This window comes from Bos indicus x Bos taurus, chromosome 2 (assembly GCF_003369695.1).
Source record: "Bos indicus x Bos taurus breed Angus x Brahman F1 hybrid chromosome 2, Bos_hybrid_MaternalHap_v2.0, whole genome shotgun sequence".
Lineage (NCBI taxonomy): Eukaryota > Metazoa > Chordata > Mammalia > Artiodactyla > Bovidae > Bos > Bos indicus x Bos taurus.
This window is the reverse complement of record NC_040077.1, coordinates 103034082-103047837: the sequence shown is the minus strand read 5'-3', so window position 1 is coordinate 103047837 and position 13756 is coordinate 103034082. Positions and strand designations below refer to the sequence as shown.

Below are 13756 nucleotides of genomic sequence, written 5' to 3'. Positions count from 1 at the left end.
TGTACTTGTCATGGTGACAGATTGTTGCTATGATGTTTCACAAGGCAACTTCTCATTTGCCTGCTTAGAAGGACTGATACTTTTTCTACAAATGTGACCCTGTATCCAAAAAGGTAAGAAAAACATAACCCCTCAAATGAATAACTCCATATTTTTAAAAGCCAGGATTTTATTCCAAAATTTATCATTCACCTCTCCGCTAGGGTAAAGAACAAATTCCTTTCACCTGAAAACACAAAAAAATCACCTAGGTTGGGTTCTGAACTGCTTTGAGAAAAACACAAAGAAACACAGTGGAAGTTCTCCGATTCTACCATTATTATAATATTTACAAATGTCACCAAGGCAGCCTGCAGAATGCTTTCTGAGCCTAATGATGTCAAATGGAAGCAGCTTCATTACCAAAAAGGCTGTGACATTTCTTTCTCTAAAAATACAATAAGTAGAAAATAGTACTTCTATAGATAGTGCCAGTGAGCAACAAGCTCCTGAATGTATTATGGAAGTGGGCAAAAATCCTTCTGTAGTGATGAGAAAGAAAAAAACGGAATAAGAGAAGATGTTGGGAAAAATACATTTGTGGCTGTATCAGTGATAAAGAGATAGAGGGCTAGGTGAGAGAAAGGGCAGTAGCAGGAGGAGGAGAGAAAAGAAGACATGGAAACAAGAAGGCGGTGTGTGGAAAGGAAAGACAGAAGACTGAGAAATAGAGAAAAGGGAATAGTAAATAGATTAGTTGAGATAAGGGAAGAGGAAAAGAACGAGTGAGGATGAGTGCAAGCAAGAAATGAACGAGGGACTTCCCCGGTGGTCCAGTGATTAAGAATCTACCTTCCAATGCAGGGGATGCGGGTTTGATCCCATTCAAAAAACTAAAATCATGGCATCTGACCCATGGCAAATAGGTGGGGAAAAAATAGAAACAGTAACAGAGTTTATTTTCTTGGGCAACAAAATCACTGCCGATGGTGACTGCAGCCATTGAAATTAAAAGACACTTGCTCCTTGGAAGAAAAGCTATGACAAACTTAAATAGTGTATGCAAAAGCAAAGACATCACTTTGCCAACAAATGCCCATATAGTCAAAGCTATGGGGTTTCCAGTGTCATGTATGGATGTGAGAGTTGGACCATAAAGAAGGCTGAGCACTGAAGAATTGATGCCTTTGAACTGTGGTGCTAGAGAAGACTCTTGAGAGTCCCTTGCACTGCAAGGAGATCAAACCAGTCAACCCTAAAGGAAATTAACCCTGAATAGTCATTGAAAGGACTGATGCTGAAGCTGAAGCTAGCTCCAATACTTTGGCAACCTGATGCGAGGAGCTGACTCATTTGAAAAGACCCTGATGCTGAGAAAGACTGAGGACACGAGGAGAAGGAGGTGACAGAAGATGAGCTGGTTGGGTAGCATCATTGACTCAGTGGACACGAGTTTAAGGAAACCCTGGAAGGTAATGAAGGACAAGGAATTCTTGCATGCTGCAGGCCGTGGGTCGAGAAGAGTCAGACACGACTGAGTGACTGAACAACAGGGAACTAGTATCCCACATGCTGCGGACAACTAAGGCCATGCATGACAACTAGAGAGTCAAATAATGCCTATTTCATTCTTAAAACAATGACAACTAAATTTGATTTAGTTAAAAGCTTAGTTAACTGGTAGTTTACTACTAAAAATGTTTGCTTTGCATCCATTCCCTGTAATAACATTTCATGGCTACATGGTATACAATAGGTGCTTAATAAATCAGTGTTATTGTTGTTGCCACAGACGCTCTTATTTTAATGAGTATATGGTTCTTGTTAAAAGGTGATGGTAAAATACGTAATTCTGGCAGTTCACGTTCTGCACAACACTGTGTTAACTTAACTTTGTACACACGTCAGCCAGTTCCTCTTTTCCTTGAACCCATTGTAACAGGTTAAACATCAATTATCAAAAAACTGCAAAATGTTGACTGTCTATACTTTTTGAACACAATAGGGTCTTGTTTCTGAAGAGATTCCTTAATGAATTTTCCTATAAAATAGGCATATCTATTATTAATCACATCAAGGAATGTTGTAGGTTTAAATTCTTTCAAATTTTTATTTAATAATTTACAAACTGTAATTAGTTCCAGAATAAGTAACACTGGCTGTAATATTCCACCTCTTCCTAGATCTTCTTCCCCTGACATCTTTTCCCTTCTTTTCCTCTATTCCTCTATTCTTACGGCGGAACTCCCATTGTGTTCAGCACTAGGTCAGTCACACCATCTGCTTGATGAGTGCTTTAGGGGAGAGGGGTCATCTGCAGCCCTTCTATCTGCCTTCCATTCTGATGACTCCCTGCACGTGCTTGAGATGGACTAGGAATAACCCCATACCCCAAATGAGCAGTTCCAGGTGGCATCTGTATAACAGGGTGACTTACCATTCATGGTGAAACTCCACTGAGAACTGTAGAGGTGTGTATGGCAGAATGTTGTGACAGAGTGATGTGAACTGATAACAGGCAGTTTGCTGCTCTTGAGCTTATTCAGGGAATTGTGCTACGATGAAAACACTGAAGGTTCACTCAAGTTATCACTTGTTTAATGTTAGGGAAGACACGGGTCTTTCTGGTGTCAGAAAAAGAAGCTTCTTAGAAGGTAATAATGAGTAGTCTGGTGGATTTCTTTCCAATTTTGTTTGAATTTTCTTTTTTTTTTTCCAGTTTTTTTTTTTAAATTTAATTTTATTTTTAAACTTTACATAATTGTATTAGTTTTGCCAAATATCAAAATGAATCCATCACAGGTATACATGTGCTCCCCATCCTGAACCCTCCTCCCTCCTCCCTCCCCATACCATCCCTCTGGGTCGTCCCAGTGCACTAGCCCCAAGCATCCAGGATCGTGCATCGAACCTGGACTGGCATCTCGTTTCATACATGATATTTTACATGTTTCAATGCCATTCTCCCAAATCTTCCCACCCTCTCCCTCTCCCACAGAGTCCATAAGACTGTTCCATACATCAGCGTCACTTTTGCTGTCTCGTACACAGGGTAACTTTAATCCATACTGGTGTTTTTGTGTTAGTTTTTCCTGTGGTTGCTGTAACAAATTACCACAAACTTTGTGACTTAGAAAAAGCACTAACTTATTAAGTTACCTTTCTAGAGTTCAGAAGTCCAGGATTTATTTAGTCTTTGTGAGTTAAAGGTGTTGGCAGGGCTGCATTCTTTCTGGAGGCTCTAGGAGGATCTGTTTTCTGGCTTCTAGAGGGAGAAGGCAATGGCACCCCACTCCAGTACTCTTGCCTGGAAAATCCTATGGATGGAGGAGCCTGGTAGGCTGTGGTCCATGGGGTCGTGAAAAGTCGGACACGATTGAGCGACTTCACTTTCACTTTTCACTTTCATGCATTGGAGAAGGAAATGGCAATCCACTCCAGTTATTCTTGGCCTGGAGACTCCCAGGGACGGTGGAGCCTGGTGGACTGCCGTCTATGGGATCGCACAGAGTCAGACACGATTGAAGCGACTTAGCAGCAACAGCAGAGGTTGCCCACTTTCCTTGGCTTTTGGCTCTTTCCTCCACGTCCAAAGTCTACAGTATTGCATCTTTCAGTCTCTCCATTTTGTTTCCTCTTATTTCCTGGCCAATTTTCCTACTTCCTCTTACTTTTTATTTTCAATTTTTAAAAAAATATCTGTATTTAAGTTACTTAAATTTCTACTTATTATTCTTTTTATTAATAATGCATACTTAGCCTCATTGCTCTTACAATTTTTTCTTTTTTTAAAAAAATTCTTTATGTTTATAATGAAAACATCTGTACTGCCACTCATTTTAATAGGTTCATGAGAACTTAAGGTTTCGCTTTTCAGTCTTTGGTCAAAATTATCCTCATGGTTTCTAAGGTTTTTTGAAAATTCATTGTTATCTGTATTCCCCAAAGGGAGGAAGCCAGTGTTTTAGTACCTAACCTAATTTTGTGAAAAGATTTGTAATTCACAGCTTGCATATTGTCTTAATTCGTGTATGCTATCATCACATATTATAAAGCAAATGTTAAAGGTTACAAAACCGGTTAACTGCTACAATAATTGTGTTTTTAATATTAGGGAATATCTGCATATTCATTCATATCATTATTATTGGTTTTTAAATAGGAAGAAAATATTGCGTGTATAGGATAATTTTAAATTTTGAGGACATCAAAAATATTTCCTGCATCTGGAAGATTGGCTTCATTTATAATGCCTTTGATTACAAAAGAAGATATGTATATTGTAGGAAAAAATAGTTAATATATAATCAAATGAAAGTAAACAAAGTCATGTGAAATATACCACTAAGGAAAAGAAATTCCTCCAATTCAAAAGAAATGATACGAATGAACTTATTTACAAAATAAAAACCAACTCACAGACTTAGAGAATGAACTTTTTATTTTTATTATTAAAACTTATTTATTGTTTATTTGACCTTGCCACCTGACATGTGGGAATCTTAGTTTCCTGACCAAGGATCAAACCCACTCCCCTTGTAGTGGAAGCAGAGTCTTAATCACTGGACCGCCAGGGAAGCCCTGCTCCAGATTTTTTAATAGACTACATATATTTATATATTTTTGAAAAAATTATGGCTATTCTGGTCATACGGTTTTCTGATCTACTCTTTTAAATTAACAATGTATTATAAATATCTGTATTACTTGACATTTTTTTAAAATTTTATTTTATTTTTAAACTTTACATAATTGTATTAGTTTTGCCAAATATCAAAATGAATCCGCCACAGGTGGTTGCATTGTATTTTATTATATGGATAATATAATATGGATTTATTGTTAACACTCTGGCAAACATTCTTGCAGCTAGTTCCTTAGAATAAATCTCAGGAAGAAAAATTTGTGGGGCAACAAGCATTTTAAAGTCTTTTGATCCATAGGGGACCCAAACAGTCATAATCCAGAAGATAATTTCACAGAATGGTTACTGCACTTCTTTCCCTTCCCAAGGAAACATCATAGTGATTTAATTACTGTTTACTTTTTTTTTGACTTTCAGGTTACCTTGCACCTCGAAACCTTCCTAGTACTGGATTCTTCCCGTTCCTGCAAACCCTACTCTGTGACACAGACTCTAAATGCAAAGACACACCCTATGGACCACAAGATCTGCTTCGTAGGAAAGGAATTAACAGAGCACTGTTTAAAGACAGGTAGGGGCATTTCCCAAGTGTATTCAGTTGCTTTGAGAGATCAAGTCTTGTTTCCTTATGAAATATATGGGAAGCCATCCTAGGTTAGATATACAATTTTATTTTCTATATCTACAAATGTGATGATCTAAATATGAAAGAACAAAGTGGTTGCAAACTGGAATTACCATGTTTATGTGGAATTAGGTATAATCTACTTTGGATGAATTACTCAGTTTTTGCTTATGCTTCCTTAAGGGATAAGAGAGGGAAAGACAAATTGGGAGACTGGAACAAACATATACACACTACTATATATAAAATAGATAGCTATAAGAACCTGCTGTATAGAACAGGGAACTCTACTCAATACTCTGTAATGGCCTATATGGGAAAAGAGTCTTTGAAAAAGGTGATTATATGTATATACATCTGTACACCTTTGCTGTACACCTGAAACTAACACAGCATTATAAATCAACTACTGTGGTAGTTTAGCTGCTAAGTTGTGTCCAACTCTGGTGACCCCATGGACCATAAGCCCATTAGGCTCCTCTGTCCATGGAATTTTCCAGGCAAGAATACTGGAGTGGGTTGCCATTTCCTTCTTCAAGGGATCTTCTGGACCCATGGATCCAACCCAGGTCTCCTGCATCACAGACTGATTCTTTACCAACTGAGCTATCAGAGAAGCCCCCAAAAATTGACTATAAAAAAAATCAACTATACTCCAATTGAAAAAAAATACTGGATAGTCAAGGCAGTCATTCTTAACTTCCCTCAGAGATTCTCCATCCTACTTCAAATTGTCAGTGCATTGCCTAAGACTCGATCACAAACATAAGATATAGGACAAGGTCAGGGATATTATCTTCTATGTGGTACTACTAGATATAACAGAAACTAGGAAATGCAAATAAGGAAATTAGGGATCTAGAAATCAAAGTAATAAAGTTGGAAGTATACTTAATTTAAGAACCACCTTTAAATGAGGTTAATGTGTCCTATTTTATGGTATGAGAAGCTGAAGAATAAAGATAGGGAATCTAGACCATTTGCAACCTCAGTTTTCCATCCTGAGATTTTAAATCTAGTAGGAGTCAAGAGCCTAACCATTTGTAGAAATAATAACATTGTAATCTGAATCAACCATGAGATTATTTTGGTAGAGAATTTTTTGTGTGTTTCTCAAGAAAAGATGATATTTATCTTCATCAGAGATATTTGGTCCCTCAAATTTTCATTTAAATTCATTGGCATGTAGCACCATTTCTCCTTCAATATTATCATCATGATTTTGATTATTAGTTAGAATGGGTAATACTTTGAGAGAGTAAGTAACTGCAAGCTATTTAACATAAAATATCAACACGTCAAGAATTATCTTTGGAAATGATTTGAGATACAATGTAATTGTTGGGTTGCTGGTTCACACCGGTTTTTATTGTGTCAATAAGTTATTTGGTCTTTATGCATAAAATGCTCTGATGTTCACTGATTTATTTATCAATATATTCAAGAAATAGTGGCTGAGAAGTTTCTGTGTGCCAGGCATCATTCTAGGCACTGTAATACAGAGATGAACTAAACAAATTCTCTACCCTTTTGTTACTTGTATTCTAATGGAAAAGCAAAAAAGCAGTCAAATGAATAAATAGCATGCTGCTGCTGCTGCTAAGTCGCTTCAGTCGTGTCCAACTCTGTGTGACCCCGTAGACAGCAGCCCACCAGGCTCCTGAGTCCATGGGATTCTCCAGGCAAGAGTACTGGAGTGGGTTGCCATTGCCCATAATCACCAATAATAGTAAATGTTCCGGCAAGAAAATAGAGCAAATTAAGAGGCAGAAACTGAGAGGTGAGAATTAAATAGGAAAATAGGATAGCAAAAGAAGGGCCTCTGTTGGAAGGTGACATCCGAGTGGAGACCAACAAGGACCGGGAGAAGCCAGCACCAGCATATGAACATTTAGAAGAGAAAGTCCCAGGCAGAGAAGCAGTCAGTGATCCTGAAATGGGGACACACTTGATCATTTAGAGGAATAGAAACTTGCCTAATATGGATAGAACATAGTGCAGGATGATGAAAGGGGTAAGGGATTTGTTGAAAAAAATGAAAAACCCCAGAGAAAGAGCACGAAGCATCAAACAGGTAAGGAAACAAAAGGAATTTGCCTACTGTTTTTAGTATGATGAGAAGCCATTGGAAATTTTTAAACAGGGAAATGGCATGACATATTGTCTGTGAGACTAATGTTCTAAGCATATGCAAGCATTACCTCAACTAGCAACTAGTTGTGTATCTCTGCAAGGGTACCAAAAGATGACTAGAGGTATTGTCCCCTGGGTACTCAGTGTAGAGATAAAGTGAATGAATGCTTTATTCATTCAACTAGTTCGCAGTCTCTGTGTCCCTGTGTGAGTGATGAGTTAGGCATGATTTATGCCTGTGTTCTCGCAGGAGAAAAGTGGAAGTGTTAGTTGCTCAGTCGTGTCTGACTCTTTGCAACCCCATGGACTATAGCCCATCAGGCCCCTCTGTTCATGGGATTCTCCAGGCAAGAATACTGGAGTGGGTTGCCATTCCCTTCTTTCCGACCCAGGGATCCAGCACAGGCCTCCTGCACTGTAGATGGATTCTTTACCATCTGGGCTAGCAGGAGAAGGTAAATGTTAAATGAGTGATAATAGGAGATAGTGCAAAAAAAGAATGCCAGGAGGAAATTGAAGCAAGACATCCTCCATATTTAAAGTAGAAAGAGAGCTTTCAGCTGATGTAATCAGGTAAACCTTCATGGAGAGATTGTACCTCAGATGGACATTTTGTGAACCAAGTGTTAGAGAAGATATGAGGGAAACTAATGTTCATATTTACAAACTGGTGCTCTCTTCTTTGTATCTTTTTTTTTTCTCATGAAGAACTAAGTAACAACAAGGAGAATAATTATCAATATTTAATAAGTCTATAGAGTGTTCTTGCCTGTAAAATCCCAGGGACAGGGGAGCCTGGTGGCTGCCGTCTATGGGGTCACACAGAGTCGGACACGACTGAAGTGACTTAGCATAGCATAGCATATGCATATTCAGTTCAGTTCAGTTCAGTTCAGTCGCTCAGTTGTGTCCGACTCTTTGTGACCCCATGAATCTCAGCACCCCAGGCCTCCCTGTCCGTCACCAACTCCCAGAGTTCACTCAGACTCACATCCATCGAGTCAGTGATGCCATCCAGCCATCTCATCCTCTGTCATCCCCTTCTCCTCCTGCCCCCAATCCCTCCCAGCATCAGAGTCTTTTCCAATGAGTCAACTCTTCGCATGAGGTGGCCAAAGTACTGGAGTTTCAGCTTCAGCATCATTCCCTCCAAAGAAATCCCAGGGCTGATCTCCTTCAGAATGGACTGGTTGGATCTATACATATTACCACCCCCAAAAAAGTATTTTTCTGTGTATTTCTATGTATATGGTCCTTAGTAACATAATAGAGGACCAAATTCATGGAGCCCCCTGAGATGAAGCACTGAGTTGATTTTAGAACTACGATTAAAGTCCAAGTTTATTTTTAGCCTCTGTTGGTTATTCTCTAGATAGCTGATCATGTCTCTTTTTTTCACTTTTATTCTAATTTTCAGGTATTATATTGAGCTCAAGCTGTATATTGCTGTATATTCAGTATTTTCTCTAAACTACCAACTAATTGGAGCTTAATTTGGAAATTACATGCACTAATAAAATTGCATTAATGATATCTTCCACCATGCTATTAATTTTTATGTATTATATAGTCATACAATGAAACTGGGACGTGGTTACTAGGTAAGCCGTCCATACTGGGTAGGTCCTTTCACTAAAGTGCTTCCCTTTGGTGAAGAAAGATTCACTAGCATAGCCACATTAAGAAACAAAACAGTCTTCCTTTTCTGTTTTCTAAGTGAGGGGAAAAAAGGCTATCTTCGGCCTTCTCAAAGGAGGCCCACCATGTTTATTTTAATAGAATGCTCTTCTGAAAGACAGGATCATACTGAGGTCACTACTTGCTGGCCAGTTGCCAGGTGTTTTGATGCATTTTTGCATTAGCACCAGTCTTCTGTTATTAAATTCATACTTCTTAAGCATTAGCTTCGGGATGAGGTGGTTTAAAAAAAATTCAACCATCAACTCAGCATCAACTGTAACTAGCTGTCTGAAAGAAGAGATGATTATGTTTATTGTTTTCTTGCTCTTTTGCACAAGGGATGACCCAACATTATGGGACTTACCCTTATGGTCCTTCCTCCCTGCACTGCCTTGAAGAATACATCAGAACAGTGGGGGCTCTTGACTGTGCTGTTGCTCACACAGCTGGCAAATGGCAAAGATCATCTTGCAGAGCTCACGGGGTCATTATTTGGAGAAACAATTCAGCCTTCCTGCAGCTCCTGCTGGGGAATTGTCTTTATGGATTTACTCCTTGTCTCTGTCGTGTCGACACTCATCCATGACCCATGGTTTCCAAATTCATACCTTTGTTCATAGTATCGAATGGCTCTTATAGAACCTAAAACACAGCGAATCTGATCCTATTCAGAGGCATTTTTTTTAAAGTACCAAGGCTTTTGTTTAGTAGTGAAAAATATGGATGTGTTTAGAAACTAAAGATATTATTGGGAATCTGGGGTAACTGGAAATAGAACAGGTATGCATTTTCATTTGACTATGAACATGAAGTAAGATGTATTAGGTTTCATAACTGTATTAATTTCAGAGTAATGGATAACCATCTAGTAATCATTTTAGTGAGTATCTGTATAAAAATAAAGGTGAAAACATCATTTATCAAAAACAAAGTGGAAGGAAGTCTTTAACTGCCATGCAGGCAAAATTGCTAATTCATTGAGTTAGAATGCATTGAACGTGTACCATGTGCTGGAGACTATCCAAGTTACTGTGGATACAGATGACCTTACATGCTGGATTCCCATAAAAACTTAAAATCTGGTGAGAGAAAGACAGAAACTACTAAACAGGTAAATTAATCTGTCACATGGTAAATGTGATGACTGTTTCGTTCTCACTGTGCCTAAAACATTAGACAACAGATGGTGAATAGTTATATAGGCACTCTGAGACATTGTTTCTGTCTGAAGAATATATACCTTACTGTTGGATATTTTATTGGAGTGGAGAGAGGGTTGGGTGGGGAGATATCAGAAGAGTGCTCCAGAGACCTCTATGGGTGAGATCATGAAGGTCAGATAGGGTGGTAGTTACCAGACTAGAGGAAGGTGTATTTGAAATAGAAAAAGAAGGGCTTTCCTGGTGGCTCAGTGGTAAAAAATCTGCCTGCAAATGCAGGAGATGTGGATTCAATCCCTGGGTCGAGAAGCTCTCTTAGAGAAGTAAATGGCAACACACTCCAGTATCCTTGCCTGGAAAATCCCATGGACAGAGGACCCTGGTGGGCTACAGCCCAGGGGGTTGCAAAAGAGTTGGACACTACTTAGTGACTAAACGACAGCAACAACATAGAAAAAGAATCTCAGAACCTAAGAAAGAAATTAATGGTGATCCTTGTATAGTCAGTTTAGAGGAATAGGCAGACAGCTTTGCCACTGACTGTGATGGCAGAATTACAAATTCCTTTGTGATGTTGCCAGATTACTCTCCCTGTCAGGGCTAAGTAGAACATAGTATGTATAGGGTTATCTGAAAGCTACTGCAATGTTATCTCCTCCCCCATATTCTACATGCTTCTGATGTGCATCTGCCCCAAAGAAATTTCCTCATCTGCCCCACCATGGTGCCTCTGAAAACTTTTAGAAATGTATTAGCTCAGATATAACATCTCCAAAGTCCCTCCAAATAATATAAAAAGCCCTAGGACAGAGCAACATATTAAGGCATTTCTAAATCTTAACACCTTGACTGATCGTTGATTGGCAAGTGAGCCACCTGGAAGAGAGGTGCATGTTGAACGTGGGCATGCACATGGGCATGCAGGGATTATATCTGAATAGGGAAGACCCTGAAGGAATGAACACAAGGACGAAATTCAAGAAATTATGAAAAAGTTAAAATTTTCCTGTGAATGACTTCTGCTCGGGGGTAGTCAGGAAGGATGACTGTATAACCAAGGAGGCCTTAATGCCGTTATAACATCCTTATTTGTCCCTAAAGTTAGTAACGCCTGTCATGTGAAGCTGGAGTCAGAACTGGGCCTGGAGCATGTTTCACACCTTCTTTCCAGGTGTCACTGCATTACCTGTATAACTATATTTCAGGGGGAAAAGGGAAAATAGAATAAGTTTAACTAATCCTTAGAGACAAAAAAAAATGTCAGAATTTTCTTTTTAGGATTTGCCATATGTGTCTTTCCTAGAAGCAATTCCTTTCAAAGACAGAATTGCCATGGTGCACATGGATGCCACCCACACAGGCAGTCTTTCCCACTCACAGGAAATACAAAGACATTCAGTATAAGTGCATAAATCCTACAGCTATGATGATATCTATAAATGTGACATTTCCCAAAAGGAACTGTTGGTAGACATGTCTGAGAAGAAATAAAACTACTCAGCCTAGTTTCCCTCCCAATATCTTAAGTTTAACATTTTGAATCCAAGATGTTCCCCTTATTAATTCCCTTTTGAAGTAGAGCACTATAAATGTGGTAGAGTCAGAATCCACTTCTTCAGCATCTTAGCAGCAATGCTGTTAACCATCTCCCTGGTACTGGACATGTGAGCTGGGTCTGGTAAAAGTCAAAATGATGCCATGGGCCACTTGGAGATTTGACTCAGCCTTTCTTGCCTCACCCAGAAGATTGAATTTCCTGGATCCAGATGAGCTTCCATGCTAGATTCAAGAGGCACCTAAGTTTTGCATAGTGCCTTAATATACCTCCAGAGATATCCAGTATGAGAAAGATTCTCTCAGACTTCCTTATACCTATTCTGAATTCCTGAATAGGATTTTTAAATCTCCTGAGTTGGTCCTAGGGAGTCGATGGGGGGTAAGTTGTCATTGAATAAATCCACTTCTCTGTCATAGCCTAGTACAGTGTTGCTACTTGGGGCCAGATAATTCTTTGTTGTGCTGTGCATTGTAGAATGTTTAGTAGCATCCCTGGTCTCTACCCTCATCCCTGGCCTCTAGATACAAGTAGTATCACTCCTATCCAGTGTTAACAGCCAACATGTCTCCAGATATTGTGAAATATCCCCTGGGAGCAGGGGAGGGGCCAGAAAATGCCCCCAGTTGGAAACCACCGGTGTAGTGAAAGAATGAACAAAAAGATTTTAAGGCAGCAAGAGCCATGAATTAGGTAATGATTCTAGGATCTTGCTCTTGCAAAATTCAAATGATAACTCTAATTTAGCACCCCCATTCATGTGTGGTCATCCCCTGGCCATATCCTTCCTTAGCTATTACCATTAACATATTATAATCCCTGTTTTTTTTAATTTGTCTCACCCCCTATATGTCCTGGGAATTTAATAAATGTTTGTGAGTTTACGACTAAATATGGTAGATACAGTGTAAGATTGATTATATGTTTATGCATGTGTTGCCATCTTTGGGTGCTTCCTCTTCCAAGGATCTTTGCAGAGCCAGGTGTGCAACAAGGGAGGCAGACCAGGCTATTTTAAAAAGTTGCTTTTTTCAGGCAAGAATATACAACGGGGCAAAGGTAGCCTCTTCAATAAATGGTGCTGGGAAAACTGGAAACTATAAGCAAGATGAAAAGACAGCCCTCAGAATGGGAGAACATAATAGCAAATGAAACAACTGACAAAAGATTAATTTCCAAAATATACAAGCAGCTCATACAACTCAATGCCCGAAAAACAAACAACCCAATCAAAAAATGGGGAAAAGACCTAAACAGACATTTCTCCAAAGAAAACGTACAGATGGCTATCAAACACATGAAAAGATGCTCAACATCCCTCATTACTAGAGAAATGCAAATCAAAACTACAGTGAGATATCACCTCACACCAGTCAGAACGGCCATCATCAAAAACTCTACAAACAATAAATGCAAGAGAGGGTGTGGAGAAAAGGGAACGCTCTTGCACTGCTGGTGGGAGTGGAAATTGATACAACCACTATGGAAGACAGAATACAGATTCCTTAAAAAACTAAGAATAAAACCACCATATGACCCAGCAATCCCACTCCTAGGCATATACCCTGAGGAAACCAAAACTGAAAAGACACGTGTATCCCATTGTTCATTGCAGCACTATTTACAATAGCTAAGACATGGAAGCAACCTAGATGTCCATCGACAGATGAATGGATCAAGAAGCAGTGGTACATATACACAATAGAATATTACTCAGCCATAAAAAGGAACACATCTGAGTAAGTTCTAATGAGGTGGTTGAAACTAGAACCTATTTATTATACAGAGTGAAGTGGGTCAGAAAGAGAAAGATAAATATCATATTCTAACACACACATACGGAATCTAGAAAAATGGTACTGAAGGATTTATTTACAGGGCAGCAATGGAAAAACAGAGGATGAGATGGTTGGATGGCATAACCGACTCAATGGACATGAGTTTGAGTAAGCCCTGGGAGTTGGTGATGGACAGGGAAG

The 13756-nt window shown here is 39.0% G+C and overlaps 1 protein-coding gene across 1 annotated transcript in view; it reads left to right on the top strand.

Annotated features, from left to right (window-relative positions):
* The window catches only part of ABCA12 (ATP binding cassette subfamily A member 12), a 167208-nt gene that overhangs the window by 25256 nt on the left and 128196 nt on the right, over positions 1-13756 (top strand). The window contains 1 exon segment of the mRNA XM_027554070.1: positions 5042-5195. Coding sequence (XP_027409871.1) covers positions 5042-5195 — 154 coding nt within the window.